Source organism: Aulonocara sp. 'chitande type north' Nkhata Bay, linkage group LG20, assembly GCF_057382095.1.
Source record: "Aulonocara sp. 'chitande type north' Nkhata Bay isolate Kocher_YH1m ecotype deep benthic linkage group LG20, A_spYH_male_GT1.1, whole genome shotgun sequence".
NCBI lineage: Eukaryota > Metazoa > Chordata > Actinopteri > Cichliformes > Cichlidae > Aulonocara > Aulonocara sp. 'chitande type north' Nkhata Bay.
Genome location: NC_141363.1, coordinates 37,066,248 through 37,083,233, shown reverse-complemented (window position 1 = coordinate 37,083,233; position 16,986 = coordinate 37,066,248). Strand labels below are relative to the sequence as shown.

At 42.4% G+C, this 16,986-nt stretch overlaps 1 protein-coding gene across 1 annotated transcript in view; it reads left to right on the top strand.

Annotated features, from left to right (window-relative positions):
• Window positions 1-16,986, top strand: part of LOC147306224 (ephrin type-B receptor 2-like) — an 83,166-nt gene that overhangs the window by 15,498 nt on the left and 50,682 nt on the right. The window contains exons 2-3 of the mRNA XM_086276452.1: window positions 11,055-11,119; window positions 14,239-14,923. Of these exons, the coding sequence (XP_086132578.1) occupies window positions 11,055-11,119; window positions 14,239-14,923 (750 nt within the window). The remainder of the gene's footprint in view (window positions 1-11,054; window positions 11,120-14,238; window positions 14,924-16,986) is intronic.

The window sequence follows — 16,986 nt, the reverse complement described above, 5'->3', positions numbered from 1 at the left end:
CGTAATGATCCTAATATCACCGAAAAAGCGTAGACTTGATGCTTTTAGAAGCCAGTGGACGTTTTGATTGCACCAATGGGTCAAGGTTGTTTTACCTAAAAGTTTAAACTTAAACTGGTTTTAATGGGTTAAACCACAGGCTGTCTGATTGTTGTCCAAAATTGTGGGCGTGATAGATAATTAGAAAACTTTCTGCGGAAAACCTGTCTTTGTTAGGAGCGTTGATATCCATCCCACTTTAGATGGAACCTCTCATTTCTAGAAATCTGGAAGAATTTGTGACTATCCTGAGTTGAAACCAGGAATCGTGTATGCCAGTCTCTTACTGTTGCTGTCTCCTCCTGTCATCCCCAAAAACCCCTTTGCCATAGAGATTGGTTCTGCTCTCAGACCTGAAATAAACAAACCAGAACAACCCCCCCCCCCCCCCCCCCCCCCAAAAAAAAGACAACAAACAAATTAAGTATAAAAAGCATGTAAGCTGGAGAGAAAATTGCATTTCACTCATGTAGAAGACCTCCGGACTCTGGCAAAGTAGCTAGTTTATATTTTTTAGAGAAAGCCCTCCAAGTTCCGACAATTCTGTCACTGATCTATGAAAACAGCAATAAGCCCAGATTTCTTGTCTGGGCTGACAAAGAGTCAGAACTCTGTTGGCCAACAAAGCCATTGCCAAAATTGGTCATATCTTGTCATGTGTACGCTGTGTTCTTAAAAAGAATTGTGGAAACTGGCCAAGTGGAGAAAAGAAGAAGAAGTGAAAGGCTTAAAAACTATCTGCAATAGATGAATGGTATCTGAAAGTCACATGCTCTGTCAAAGACCTGACACTGGACCTGAGAGATGCATCTGGCACCTCCATCTACTGTTTGCCTTATAAAAAATGGTCTCAGTGAAAGAGTGGCTGTGAAGAAGCCATTAACAAAGAACGGGAACAAGGAAAAAAGTATGAGTTTTGACAATTTGCACAAGACTGAAAGTCAGTGGCATCTCGTCTAATGGAGTGATAAATCCAGATTTCAAATTTGTTGTTCAAATCATTGGAGGAGGAGGTCAGGCAAGAAGCACAACAGTGAATGTCTACAGCCATCAGGAAAACACAGTGGAGGCGGTATTTCAGCCAGTGGTTTGGGGGATCTTTTCAAAACTAATAACTAATGAACTAATTATTAACATAGAAAAGTACCATCAGATTGTGATCCACAATGCAATACCATCTTGAACGCCAATGGTTGCACACTGCAGAATTATTTTTAATTCAGCCGCACTGGAGGGTTTTCAAACATGAACACTCTCTTTAACTTCGTGCCAAAGCATTTCAACTGGACTCCAAAAAGTTTGGGGATTTTATTTGATTTTCTAAGACATTAAGAGGTGAACCTGCTGGTATTTTTAAGATCACTATCCTGCTGCACAATTCAAGCACACCTGAGCTTCAGGGCATGAACTGATGGCTGGAAATTCTGCTTGAGAATGTTCGGGTAGAGAGCAGATGTCATGGTTCCATCAATTATGGAAAGTCATTCAGTTCCTGAAGCAGCAAAGCAGCCCAGATGATCACACTAACACTGCCATGTTTGACTGTTGGTATGACATTCTTTTTATGAAATGCTGTGTTAGTTTTACACCAGATGTAACAGGACTCAAACCTTCAAAAAATTTATGCTTTTGTCACAGCCATCCATAGAGTATTCTTGGGGATCATCAAGATTTATTTTTTTTTGGGGCTAATGTGAGATGAGTCTTGTTGTTGGGATGAGTCGGGATGAGATGAGTGTTGTTTTTGGTCAGCAGTTTTAGAACTGTCCTATGGACACAATTTTTGCCTCTCTCTTATACCAATACCAAAGTCTTCTACTAAAACAAATAAAAAATCTCTCGCCCCTGCGGGCGGTCTTTCTTTCAAGCTTGGGTCCTCTACCAGAGACCTGGGAGCTTGAGGGTCCTGTGCAATATTTTAGGACTGTGCTCTTCTGGACAGAGATCTAAAATGTTGTTGCTGTGATCTGCTGGAGCCACACACCTAGTTCTCTGATTTCCACTGGGCTTCGGTCCTCGTCGGTGTGTCACCGAGGTTGTGAGCGGGTGGGTGCACGGGTGCTCAGCCCTGGCGCAGGGGGCCTCTTGTGCATCGGCCTAACTGGGGGGCTCTGCAACTGGCGGGGAGGTTGTTCCATCCTTGCAGGAGTCCACTCTGCAGGTGGGGGAGAGACATAGGAGAGGTGGAGAATAAACTTAACCTGGAGGTTGTTGTCTTGTGTAGTCTGGGAGACGATTGAATGTTGGGGTGGGTACAGTTTCCTCTGCGGTGGGGTAGGGTGGGCTACCCCGGGTCCTGTGGGGCTTGGCAGTGCTACCGTAGGCCCCGGTCTGGATGGACCTGGGCTCCCTTGCCTTGGTGGGTACCAGAGGACGGGGGTGCCTACTGGGGTCAGCAGGGGAGCTGGTCCTAGGGAGGGGCATCCTCCCCTCCCTCCTTTTCCTCCCCATCCCCGGCTACCTCCCTCTTCCCGCTCCACCACACTCACCCACACAGGTAGGGCCTTGGGGTGCGGGTGTGTCACAAGGGTGCAGGGGAGACATTCCCCCCCCCCCCTGTCCCCTTCTGGCCACCTGTGCCTCAATTTTATCTCACAACTTAGACATCCACATTACTTACACTCTCATAACACACACATATATATAGGGCCTTGCGGGGGGGCTGGGAGGAGATGTTGGCTGTCTGATTGGCCTCCCTGCTGCTGCGGAGCCTGAGACGGTCTGCTTGCCTCCACCCCGGGGGGAAGGGTAACATCTCTTGGGTCTGGGTTCTGTTTCCCCCTCTGGGGGCGAGGATACCTGGACCCGGGGTATAGAGTATGTTTGGGGAGTGTGATTGTGTGCCACGATGATCCATTTGGCAAAGTAAATCCATTGGGTATCCTTGTTGGTCTTCAGACAACAATTCTGATGGCTAAAGAACCAAATGGGGCAGGCAAAAAAAAAAAAAAAAGGACTGTGCTCTTCTGGACAGAGATCTTAAATGTTGTTGCTGGGATCTGCTGGAGCCACACACTTAGTTCTCTGATTACCACTGGGACCACTATTACGTTCACCCTCCACATCCTCTCGAGTTCTTCTCTGAGCCCATGATGCTTCTTTTTTTCCTTAATGTTGCTGTCATTCAGTATTGCTACTTCTATTATTATGGCTGTCTTCTTCTGCTTGTCTACCACCACTATGTCTGGTTGGTTAGCCACCACCATTTTCTCAGTCTGTACCTGTAAGTCCCACAGAATCTTAGCTCTGTCATTCTCCACCACCTTACGGGGCGTGTCCCATTTTGACCTTGGGATTTCCAGGCCATACTCGGCACAGATGTTTCTGTATACTATGCCAGCCACTTGGTCATGGCGTTCCATGTATGTCATGCCTGCTAGCATCTTGTAATTCAATTTTTCAGTTCAATTCAATTTTATTTATATAGCGCCAAGTCACAACACCAGTTGCCTCAAGGCACTTTATATTGTGCCTTGTCGCTGGTACATACCATGGAGTGGTCTGGCCGTTCATGTTGGTTCCTCCACTTTCTTGGGTTTCTGCTGCCTGAGGTATTCATTCATATATTCATCTTCATGATGTATTCGTGGATGTTTGTTGTCTCATCCTGGACTGTGCTACTGATGCTCACTAGTCCCTGGCCTCCTTCCTTCCACTTAGCATACAGCCTTAGGGTTTCCTTGTGTTGATGTCGGTTGCTTCTATCTCCTCTTCGGCCAGCTTATTATCCCAGCAGGGTACCTGATCACGGGCAGGGCGTAGGTGTTGATAGCGCGGATCTTGTTCTTACCCTTCAGCTGACTCCTCAGGACTTACCTGACCCTCTGCAGGTACTTGGTGGTTGCAGCTTTTCTAGCGGCCTCTTCATGGTTCCCATTCGCCTGCGGGATCCCCAGGTACTTGTAGCTGTCCTCTATGTCCGCAGTTTTGCCTTCTGGGGTGACCGTGGCTCAGGGGGTTGGGAAGCGTATCTGTAACCGGAAGGTCGCCAGTTTGATCCCCGGGCTCTCTGTCCTGGTCGTTGTGTCCTTGGGCAAGGCACTTTACCCTACCGCCTACTGGTGTTGGCCAGAGGGGCCGATGGCGCGAAATGGCAGCCTCGCTTCTGTCAGTCAGCTCCAGGGCAGCTGTAGCTACAACCATAGCTTGCCTCCACCAGTGTGTGAGAGTGAATGAATAATGGCATTGCAAAGCGCTTTGGGTGCCTTGAAAAGCGCTATATAAATCCAATCCATTATTATTATTATTAGTTCTGACTACTTTCTCTCTCTTTGTTATCATCCAACTACACTTCTCCAGTCTGAACGACATTCCGATGTCATTGCTGTATATCCTGGTGGTGTGGATCAGTGAATCAATGTCTCGTTCACTCTTGGTATACAGCTTGATGTCATCGGGATCCATGTCCTCTACATTGCTCCATTCCGTAATTGGTATCCGTAGCCAGTCTTGTCAGTCAATGGTCTCACTGAGGAGGTTCAGGCCTATGCAGAACAGCAGTGAGGACAGAGCATCTCCTTGGTAGCTATTCTGGGTGTGTCTCATCAGCTAGCAGCTGGTTGATTTGTACTGCCAGATGTTTGTGGAGTGCAGTCAGCTTTTTCAGCCAGTAAGCGTGAATCATGTCAGGGCCTGGTGCTGCCCAACTCTTCATACTGGAGACCCTTTTTTTGGATATCTGCCACTGTGATACCACCCTCATGTGTATATATATATATATATATATATATATATATATATATATATATATACATATATATATATATATATATATATATATATATTAGGGGTGCAACGATATTCGTATCGATATTGAACCGTTCGATACAGTGCTTTCGGTTCGGTACGCATATGTATCGAACGATACAACATTTGTAATTTATTTTATCAATTTTCCTTCTGACGATGCTGTCTGTGTTGAGCGCTCAGTGAATCTGTGTTCGACTACTCCGCCTAGGCTGCACTGTCGAGCGCAGATCCACTGAGCGCTCAACACAGACAGCATAGTCAGAAGGAAGAGCGCAGGGCAAGCTAGCGAGACAGAAGTTAAGTTCTCCTTGCAACAGGCAAATTGAACGTCATTCAGATCTGGCGTTTGGAATTATTTTGGTTTTCATGTGACGTATGACCCTGAAGGTAAGCGAGTCATGGACTAAAGTAAAACAGTATGTTGAATGTGCCATGCAATGCTCAATTACATTGGTGTGAACTAGTGTGTTAGCGCAGTTAGCTCGTTAACGTGTTGGCCGTCTAGCCCCATGCACGGAGTGATCGGCGGTAGCTCGTTAACGGAGATTTGCCGTGTTGTGGCGTTAAGGTCATTTCAACGAGATTAACCTGAAAGCACTAGCGGGAACACAACGAATATGACTGCACATTTATATCATCCTAGTGCAAAAACAACAAGCAAGCATGCTACTAACTTTAGCCGAGTCATTTAGACAGCTGTTAGCACATGATTCTCCTTATGCTGCTGAGAATATAGCCCAGAAGAAGCGGATAGTATAGCTTTTATTTTGGAAAGAGACATTTCTCTGTAATAAACTCTCTTTTCCAAAGATGAGTGATTCCTCAATCAGATACAGGGCTTGCAATATCGCTAGCCCGACGTCCCGGAGCTAGCGAGTTTTTCAGTCGGGCTACCAAAATCTATCTCTGCCCTGCCCGTCGGGCTATTGTAGGAAAAATATATGTCAATGCTTTTGCATTCTTTCGGAAATGTAGCTGGGTAATTATGTCATTGGCATCGGTGAGCCACTGTCAATATGTGACATATTGAAGTCGCGTTTGAATTTGCGCTTGTTTTTTTGCTTTCACTTTGCAATCGTGCGAACTGTGTATAGAGAGCGACAGCACTGATCTGTGAGTGATGATAATTTGTGCACCAATTCCTCTGACATCGTCTTATTAATCGTTAGCTTACTATGCAAACATGACGCAGCAAGCTTAAACATGTGAGAGGTTGATCGCGCAGAGAATCGCTGAGCTTATGTGAGTGAGCGTGTAAAAGCATTTCAGTTCTGCTGAGCCAAATAAGACAGGTCAGGGTGAAGAAGTGACAGCCAAAGAAAAGCTTACCACAAAACGGAGAAGTTATGACAAATCAGACTATGAGGCATTTTCTTTTTGCCTTATGGTCTGATTTGTCATAACTTTTCCGTTTTGTGGTAAGCTTTTCTTTGGCTGTCACTTCTTCACCCTGACCTGTCTTATTTGGCTCAGCAGAACTAAAATATATATCCTGCTGCTTTTACACACGCACTCACATAACGCTCAGCGATTCTCTCACATATTTAAGCTTGCTGCGGGAGATTTAACTTGTCATGTTTGTGTAGTAAGCTAACGATTAATAAGACGATGTCAGAGGAATTGGTGCGCAAATTATCATCACTCACCAATCAGTGCTGTCCGAGCGATTGCAAAGTGAAAGCAAAAAAACAAGCGCAAATTCAAATGCGATTTCAATATGTCACATATTGACAGTGGCTCACCGATGCCAATGACATAATTACCCAGCTACATTTCTGAAAGAATGCAAGAGCATTGACATATATTTTTCCTTCTTACAATAGTCCGACGGGCAGGGCAGAGATAGATTTTGGTAGCCCGACTGGAAAATCGCTAGCCCCTGGACGTCGGGCTAGCGATATTGCGAGCCCTGTATCTGATTGAGGAATCATGCATCTTTGGAAAAGAGAGTTTATTACAGAGAAATGGCTCTTTCCAAAATAAAAGCTATACTATACGCTTCTTCTGGCCTATATTCTCAGCAGCATATTAAACATATCAGGTCCCCATAAGGAGAATCATGTGCTAATGGCTGTCTAAATGACTCGGCTAAAGTTTGTAGCATGCATGCTTGTTGTTTTTGCACTAGGATGATATAAATGTGCAGTCATATTCGTTGTGTTCCCACTAGTGCTTTCAGGTTAATCTCGTTGAAATGACCTTAACGCCACAACACGGCAAATCTCCGTTAACGAGCTACCCCTGATCGTCCCGTGCATGGGGCTAGACGGCCAACACGTTAACGAGCTAACTGCGCTAACACACTAGCTCCCACCCATGTAATTGAGCATTGCGTGGCACATCCAACATACTGTTTTACTTTAGTCCATGACGCGCTTACCTTCAGGGTCATACATCACATGAAAACCAAAATAATTCCAAACGCCAGATCTGAATGAGGGTGGGGGAGGTTCAATTTGCCATGTTGCAAGGAGAGCTTAACTTCTGTCTCGCTAGCTTGCCCTGCGCTCTTCCTTCTGACGATGCTGTCTTTGTTGAGCGCTCAGTGGATCTGCGCTCGACAGTATAACCTAGGCGGAGTAGTCGAACGCAGATTCACTGAGCGCTCAACACAGACAGCATCGTCAGAAGGAAAGTTGATTAAATAAATTACAAATTTTGTATTGTTGGATACATATGCGTACCGAACCGAAAGCACTGTATCGAACGGTTCAATATCGATACGAATATCGTTGCACCCCTAATATATATATATATATATATATATATATATATATATATATATATATATATATATTCCCAGGACTCTGGTAGAGGACCCGAGCTTGAAGGATAAACCGCCCGCAGGGGCGTGCTGGGTGTTTTTTTTTTTTTATATATTTCCCAGAAATTAGGAATTTGGATATGAGGACAGATGAGTATGAAAGCTGGTAAGCAGCATGGCAGGCAGTGCTGGGAGCAAAGTGAATTTTAGTGAATTTTATTGAGGTATCCCTGTGGGTTTAATCCAGCATGACATGTAGAGCGTTGTGAAGCCTACAAGGATTATTTTTGCTGGCCTTAGTTGGCCCACTCTCTCCTCCTCTTTGCCCTACTTTTCACTGATTCATGAAGCAGAGGCAGAACAAGAGATCTCTCTATATATGTATTGCAGGATTGCAGTGACAGATGGAGACAGTGGAAAGGCAGAGAGCCATTATTGTACAGAAAGACAGTGCCTTCTACAATAAATGTTAAGAAGGTGCATCAAAACAAGGGTTTAGTAAAACAAAAATTTGCCATTAATAAGAGTAATTCACAGAGATTATACATCTCAGAGAAAACAATTCGTTCTAATTTAAACAGGATGTAACTAGATTGAATATGCAGTAGTTCCAGCATATTGTAGTCACTTAGTTGCATTCAAGCTGCTGAGACTGAGCTGCCATAGTGAGTGTCTAGTCACGAAATGAGGGCAACATATACTAATGCACCCCCACCCTCACAAACCCATGATGTCCCCATTTCCCCTGTCTATCTCCATCTCCCATCAGTAGCTCCAGCCCATGCTAGCCTGTATTTAAATGCTCTATTGCAGCACTGCTCTTCACAATTAACAGACATGTTAAATTGTGACTTCTTTCTCTCTAATTTTGAAAGAAGGTTTGCAAGTTATAAAAGAGGCTGTCAGACTGAGACAATTTGATTCAAGCAGGAGATACAATGGCAAATTCAAAGAGCCACTATGGATGTAGTCTAATCTTTTCTCTGCTGCTGCTGCCATCATCATCCGTCATCATTTCTGCTACACTGGCAGGGCTAGGGGCCAGGACTCTACTCTTTGGGTTTTTGGGGAATGATGCTAACGCCTCAGATAACAGGCAACCCACCCGCAGTAGATTTGCCCGGTGTGAGGTCTCACAGCAAGCTATCAAATACAGCGCATTTCTCAGCTTTTGACAAAATGCTATACGTCGCCAGGTGTATAGCACAGTATCACCTTAAAGCACTTGTTGCAGGCTGCTGAGTTTGCATCTTTTGCTGTGAAGTACAGCCAGACTTTGACCCCTTCGCTTTGGGCATTTTTAATCTGTAGCTCTGCTCTAAAAGAACGTATGTACCTGGACCCGCCTACTATGCTCGCAAAGGTAAAATGATTGGCTGGAATCCAAAGTGTATGACATCTCAGGAAAAAAAGCACAGAAATAAAGCACTGAAATGTGTGCTGCTTTTCGGTCTGGTTACTACCGTTTATGCCATAATGGCACCGGGTACCGGTACCCATCCCTAGTCACATACTAATTACGTAACAGGATGCTCGTCACTTTGCTATAAAGACGACCACACATATTAGGTCGTACTCCATTATAATGGAAAACCTGTTGATCTGAGTTGAGTTGTGGCGAGTCGATCCGATGCTCTACTAACGGAAAAGGGGCTTTTACTCTTCTCCACCCTTCTTGGCTGAGTCTGTGGGAATTGGTTGCAGGTCAGCGCTCATGGCGTCTATTCTTCCTATTTAGCGGCGGCTGTGACACCTGGCTTGCCGCTTCTTCCCAACTCCTCATTAATCACTATTGATACTAATAGAAAGCGAGCAGCCAGAAAATGGGACATTTGAATGCAACACTGGGTGCTTACATTTTAATCTGACGCTGGACAAATACAAGACTTATTCTTCTTTTCTTTCTTTTTCTTTTCTTTCGAACAATTAAAATTTCAACAAAACAAACACAGGAAATGGAAAGCATAAGAAATTTCCAGCAAATGGATCCATGAAGCAAAAACAGAAGGTGTATCAAAGGAAGAAGCAGTGGCATATTGGGTCCTGTCCCTAAATTTAACTACAATTTTGTAACCAAAATGGTCATGCATACAAACACATACACATACATCTGTCTATAGACAATTATACCCTGGACCCCCAGAGGGTTAAATATTTTTTTAAAGTAACGCAACAGTTACTTTTCAAGTAATTAATTACTTTTGGAATCGTGTAACTCAGTTACTAACTCAGTTACTTTTTTGAAGAAGTAACTAGTAACTATAATTAATTACTTTTTCAAAGTAACTTGCCCAACACTGGTCATCGCTATCTGTTGAAATTTGTTTTTACATTTATTAACTATTTCTAGTTAATAATAAATAATTATTAACTTTCTTCTACAACTTCCAGTTGGATTGAATTAGGATTTTCTGGTCACAGTCCTCACCCACACTGTTCTCCTCAAGCAGGGTATTTTTTAAATTTCCTTTGCCAGTTTTGGACCCACACTGACAACGAAATCATTACCTGTTATCATTATCTGTTAACCACTTCATTCCTATTTGTAATAACCATATTTTTTCTCTGAAAAAGTCTGGGTAATTAGCTTTGGTTTGTTTGTTTATAATAGTCCATGTACCTTTTGTGTTATTCTTTCGATCCTCTGGCATTTTATTATAATGCTCCTTATTACATTATTGACGGCTAAACACAGTGCAAAGAAAAGAAAACAAAAGGGAAATAAAGACTAACCTAAAAAAATGGTAAAACAACTAAAACCTGAAAACGTGATGAGCTGAGACATAAAACATAAATATGGACAAAGACAGTTAAATGTGGGATAACTGAGCTTGACGTATGACAAACAGATGATCCAACAACAAACAAAGGGAAACTAATACAATATATACACAAACAGTAACGAGGGAGGACAGGAGAGAAACACAACTGGACCTAATCTGACATAACAAGACAGGGAGGAAGCAAAACTGTAACACTAACACAGGACACGGGATGATAAAAATAAAACAGTAAGCAAGACAAATACGGAGGACGAAGACACACGAGCTTAATACTGAGATTGTGGGAGAAACTGACATGGGGGCATGACTGACTTGGGAGACAGAGCGGATACATGGAACACGGAGACAAGAGGAACAAAATGAGTAATGTGGAACACAGGGAAAGTACTTTGGAAGTACTTTGGTTGTTTCACACTGGTCTAAAGCTAACGTCTGATCACTAGGTGACATTCCAGGCTCTGGTTTAAACCTCTGATGTATTAACTACCAGAATATATATCAGTCATTAGTGCTCTGTGTCTCACTGGTGGTTCTTTATCTCGTAGGCCATCCACTTCAGTTATTTTACTGTTTGTCATTTGAAGTCACTGAATGTTGCTCACTTACATCACTGCAAATCATTTCCAGTGTGAACAGAGCTCAATACACACAGTATTTTATTGCAGTGTAACTTAATTCTAATTCTAACGCCAGGCTTTTTGGTTTTTGATTATCTCCAGAGGTACTAATGGATTCAACAACAGCAACAGCAGAACTGGGCTGGACCACCTACCCATCTCAAGGGGTGAGTAGAAAAATCAACACACTAGGAACAATGTACACAGTGTAGATAAGCAGTCAAAAGTTTGGACACACCTTGTCATTTAATGGTTTTTCTTTATTTTTACTACTTTCTACAATGTGGAGGCAAACTGAAGACATCAAATATATGAAGCAAGATATATAAAATTATGTAGCAAAGAAAAACTGGTAAATAACTCTAAATGTGTTTTATATCACAGATTCCTCAAAGTAGCCGCCCTTTGCTTTGTTGACAGCACTGCATACCCTCGGCCTTCTCTCAGTGAGCTTCATGCTGTAGTCACCTGAATGGTTTCACTTCACAGGTGTGCCTGTCAGGGTTCATTTATTGCCTTCTTAATGGGGTTGGGACCATCAGTTGTGTTGTGCAGCAGTCAGATTGGTACACAGCTGACAGCCCTATTTGACAACTGTTAGAACTCATATTATGGCAAGAACCAATCAGCTAACTAAAGAGCAGTGTTGGGAAGGTTACTTTTAAAATGTATTCCATTACAGAATACAGAATACATGCCCCAAAATGTATTCTGTAACGTATTCCGTTACGTTACTCAATGACAGTAACGTATTCTGAATACTTTGGATTACTCACTATATTATCATGCTTTTTACAACAACGTGAATGTACTATTGCTGTGATTTATTACTATTACTGAAGGTCCGCGACTCCGAACTGTAGTAAAGGGACCTCTGACTAATACGGGGTCCCTGTCGGCTCCTAGCCGAAAAATAGCTTTACTTTGTTGTCTGGGTCAACTTTTATTGCGAGAGACAGAGAGAGGCGTTGAAAGGCTGCTCCAATGGAACTTATTGTTTCGGAGGAAAACACGAACACGGTGTACAGTCAAGTTTTAATAGCTTACTTACAACTGGGCTCGTCAGGCACTCTTCTTGGCTGAAGTGGTTATTATTATATTTACATGCTTCCAGCTCCCGTTTTTCCTCGATGACAACTCGTACTTTTCCACTGCCCTTTTTCTCCCTCCTCGCGCTCACAGACCCATAACGTGTATGGCAGTCCATTCTCCCTGCAGCACGGACTACACTGCCCATGATGCTACATTCTTTAGAGCTATGCTTGTAGCATTCTGCCTGTTAGCTTAGCACAACAACAACAACAACGAAAAGGCGCTCTCTCACCCAGGAAGCACACAGTCGCAGAGAGAGAGAGAGAGAGAGCGTCGCCCTGTAACCATGGCAACCGTGACGCTGCCGCCTGGAACAACAGAACGTAGCTGTCAAACAAAACCCAAACAGTCCTGACCCGCCACAATATGAAACAGGAAAGTACCGCAGTGTAATCCATTTATTTCAACAAAGTAACTGTATTCTAAATACCACCTTTTTAAACGGTAATTGTAACGGAATACAGTTACTCATATTTTGTATTTTAAATACGTAACGGCGGTACATGTATTCCGTTACTCCCCAACACTGCTAAAGAGAAACACCAGTCCATCATTACTTCAAGAACTGAAGGTCAGTCAGTCCAGAAAACTGCTAAAACTTTGATTGTGTCCCCAAGTGTTGTCGCAAAAACTGCATTTCTTCTCACTAGAAGTGCTACACCGAAACTGTCTTACATGAGGACCACCCCAGGAAAGGAAGACCAAGAGTCACCTCTGCTGCTGAGGATACATTCATCCGAGTCACCAGCCTCAGAAATCACAAGTTCACAGCACCTCAGATTCCAGTAGCAGACACATCTCTACATCAGCTGTTCAGAGCAGATTGTGTGAATCAGGCCTTTATGGTCAAGACAAAAGGACCAACAAGTGCTCAGCATCTCTGGGAACTCCTTCAAGACTGTTGGAAAACCACTTCAGGTGACAACCTCATGAAGCTCATGGAGAAAATGCCAAGAGTGTGCAAAGCAGGAATCAAAGCCAAAGGGGCTGTTTGGAAGAATCTAAAATATAAAACATGTTTTGAGTTGTTTCACACTTTTTTGTTTACTAAATAATTTCATATGTTTATTCATAGTTTTGTGTTCATTCATAGTTTTGATGCCTTCTGTGAGAATCTACAATGTAAACAGTCATGAAAATAAACAAAAAACACCATTAAATGACAGCACCTGGAAAATATGCACATGGTAGCCCACTTACGTGGGTCTAACCTTTTTTTAATTTTATACTTTAAACTGGAGGTCAAACATATGCCATTGATCCAGAATCAGCTTTCTGAAGAATCAAGTTCAGCACACTGTGTAGAAGTAATACTTCATGTTTATCAGTAAAGTAGATTAATATTCTTGTGCTGGTATCCAGTGATACCATCATTACTGCACAATCTTTAAAACTGCATCTTTATTAAATATATTTGATGTTTGATGACATGAAAGTTTTAAGTGTGAAGAATATGAAAAGTATGAGATCAGGAAGGGGGGAAATACTTTTTCACTGTCCAAAAAATTCCAAACCAAGCTTTAAAAGTTGTAGAATTTAAGTCAGTTTTTTAAGTCAATAATTTAAGTTAATTTACGTCACCTTGCTTGCTACATCCAAATATTGATAGCATGCTGGTATTGGTATCGGATCAATGCTAACATGGCTGGATCAATACTTTGTTTCTGTCCTCCAAACTCAGTATGTAGCTGATACTCAATTGCGTTTAATAATTAATTTTTTTCTGCAAATGAAAAAATATATCTCAAACATGTCCTGTGAAAAATATCTGAACCTTTATCTGCTGACTGTCACATCTATGTTATTTAACCAAACTTAAACAATAGAAGTTGACCCAATGTGCCATAGAGATGGGGCATTTGATTTCCAGATCTCCAAAAATCCCAGTTTCAAAATATACGAAAAGCACAAAAGTGTGTTTTACTCTATTAACTACTTATTATGGAAAATAAAAATCACAGGGATTTAGTGGTGATTAAAATGGGTTGCAAACTTCTGATGAGTGACTTGTAAGTGACTGCTCTCCCCTCTATAAGCTGCCTTTGTGGGTTAAAAGTATCTGTGTTGGTATCAGCAGTACTGGCTGACTCCACTAGCTTCTTCTGCTTTTGGATTGTTCCAAGTTGCCTTCAATGTTTTAGTGTTTGCATGTTTGTCACTTTATCAGTAGCTCTGTTTCTTGGCTCTCTTCTAGTGGGAAGAAGTTAGTGGATACGATGAAAATATGAACACCATCCGAACATACCAGGTGTGCAATATCTTTAATAGCAGCCAAAACAACTGGGTCCGGACCAAATACATCCGTCGCCGTGGTGCTCAGCGTATCCATGTCCAGATGAAATTTTCAGTACGGGACTGTAGTTCCATACCCAATGTCCCTGGCTCCTGCAAGGAGACCTTCAACCTCTATTTTTTTGAATCTGACTTGGATAAGGCCACTAAATTATACCCACCCTGGATGGAAAACCCATGGGTGAAAGTGGACACTATTGCAGCTGACGAGAGCTTCTCTCAGGTCGATCTCGGTGGCCGCATCATGAAGATCAACAGTGAAGTTCGAAGCTTTGGACCTGTTTCCCACAATGGCTTCTATCTTGCTTTCCAGGATTACGGTGCCTGCATGTCACTCATTGCTGTCCGAGTCTTCTACAGGAAATGTCCCCATATAATCCAGAATGGAGCGGTTTTCCCTGAGACACTGTCAGGAGCAGAGAGCACCTCTCTTGTGGCAGCCAGAGGAGTGTGTGTTCCTAATGGGGAGGAGGTGGATGTACCCATCAAGCTGTACTGTAATGGGGATGGGGAGTGGATGGTACCTATTGGTCGCTGTATGTGTAAAGCTGGATACGAGGCTGTGGCGAATGGTACAGTCTGCAAAGGTAAGAAGGAATGTGTGAATGAGTTCTTATGAGATGTGCCTCACTAGACTGTTCTATGGCTGTGCCCTATCATATCGCTTGCAGTAACACCAATGTAAATTTTACATCAAATGTCAAATTACTACATCGTTGTGTTTTTAGCATCTAAAATTTAGCTACTTCAAACAGCTCCAGCAAATCACAATACTTTGCAAAATATGAAAACTGTTCTTGCTAAAGGTGGAAAGATGAGTGTTTCACACACATGAGATAAAAAATGCAGTTGCATCTCCTCCAGCTACGAAGGACGAGATGCTGATCTGCAACCCAAACGTAAACCAATGGCTCAACTTGGTCGAACTTGCTAGTTGTGCTCCATAATGTCAGGAGGAGCAACAAATAAAACAAAAAAGAAGAAGAAAATAACGAAACAAACTGAAGTCACTATCACAATTTTTCTTGAAATATTGTGATATAATGTTGAGCCCATCATGCCCACCCTGGCTCTGTTCACAGATGAAGAGCAGCAAGAATAAACAAATAGTTTTATATGCATAGTGATGATGTTAGTGCATCTTGAAATGAACCGGCTTAAAGTAACTTAAGTGCAACGTTTTTCATTCATTCTGTAATCAAATGTATATATACAGACAAAAGGTACTTTATTTTAGCTGTACAACAGATTGTCACCAGGGCAACACTGTGTAAGATAATGTAAACTACACAGTTCCCCACCTGAACTCTGAATGTGCTTGAACTGCCCAATAATCTGAGATTAGAATATTTACACTACACTACTTCTACAGAAATTCTTAAACAGTACATGAAGGATTTTCGTTTATCCAATGCTTAGTGTTCACATCACCCCACTCGTAAGGATTAAAACTTTTTTCACCTGTACACTACTATTCTTGCGTAGACTTTTAGTTTGTAGCCCCATTATGATCGATATCCCAGACCGTCAGACATTCATCACAGATTCATTCTATTAGTATCAGTGGTCATGCACCAGTGTCTTTCTCTCTGACAAAGAAAGTGACACCACTAATTAGGAATGGGAAGTTAAATAAATCCTTATGTAAAGAATAAGATTTCATTATTATTTTCTAAAGGGAGTAGGCAATTTACTTAAAAAATAGTGGCCTCTTTAGGAAGCAGGAAATGTAGTAATGTGGCAGAAAATAATATATTGCTGTTCACATAAGAAAAATAAAGAAAGAATACCTTTATTAGAATTGGAAGAAAAAATTACAAGTCCATTAAATTATTAGAAGCTGCCTATGTTGCCTCAGACTAGGACAAAGTGCCCTGGTCAGTCTTTGTGGAAATGGTGCACAGTGGCACTGCTTCAGGATATTACACTGCATAATTCACCACTAATACAAAGTGATATAAATAAAATTGAATTGAATTGAATTGAATTGATATTCTCGTGCATTCCGGTGAAGTGGCTCAATGAAATCCAATGCCAATATGCTCAGATGAGACCTCCATGCAAGGTATTTTCCAAAGGCACTTCTGGGATAGCCGCCTGGTTCCCACATTCTCCCTGATGCCTGGCCAATAAAAATGGGCCATGAGCTGTTCCAGAGTTTTGTCATATTTCCCTGCCATGAGGTTATGATAAGCTATCTTGAAAATAATTTCTCTGCAGCTCTTTGTGACCAACAGCTGGCTGCATTTCTCTTCCATGCAAGTTTCACAACTCACTCGATACAGTCTGCCTCTAATCAACACAAAATGCAGGTTGGTCAGCGCTATGTGGAGTAAATTATTGGAGTAGGCGGGGCCTCCCGAGAAGATGCTGTCTCCTCCTCCCCAGAGTCAGCTTCAGACAACCTCACGTTACTCCACCTTACTGTGGGTTGTGAACACATCTGCACATTCCAGCCAATCTGTTCCCAGAATGAAGGGATGCGTCAGATGTGACCTAACCACCATCTTGACTCTGTGTGCACCTGTATTTAATCTTTACCAGTACTGTGGGATATTTGTGTATGTCCCCATGCACACACCTCCTCATCAGACCGACATCTTCCACTGCTCCCTCCGATCCTGGCAGTAATGCCAGTGAGAAACCAGCC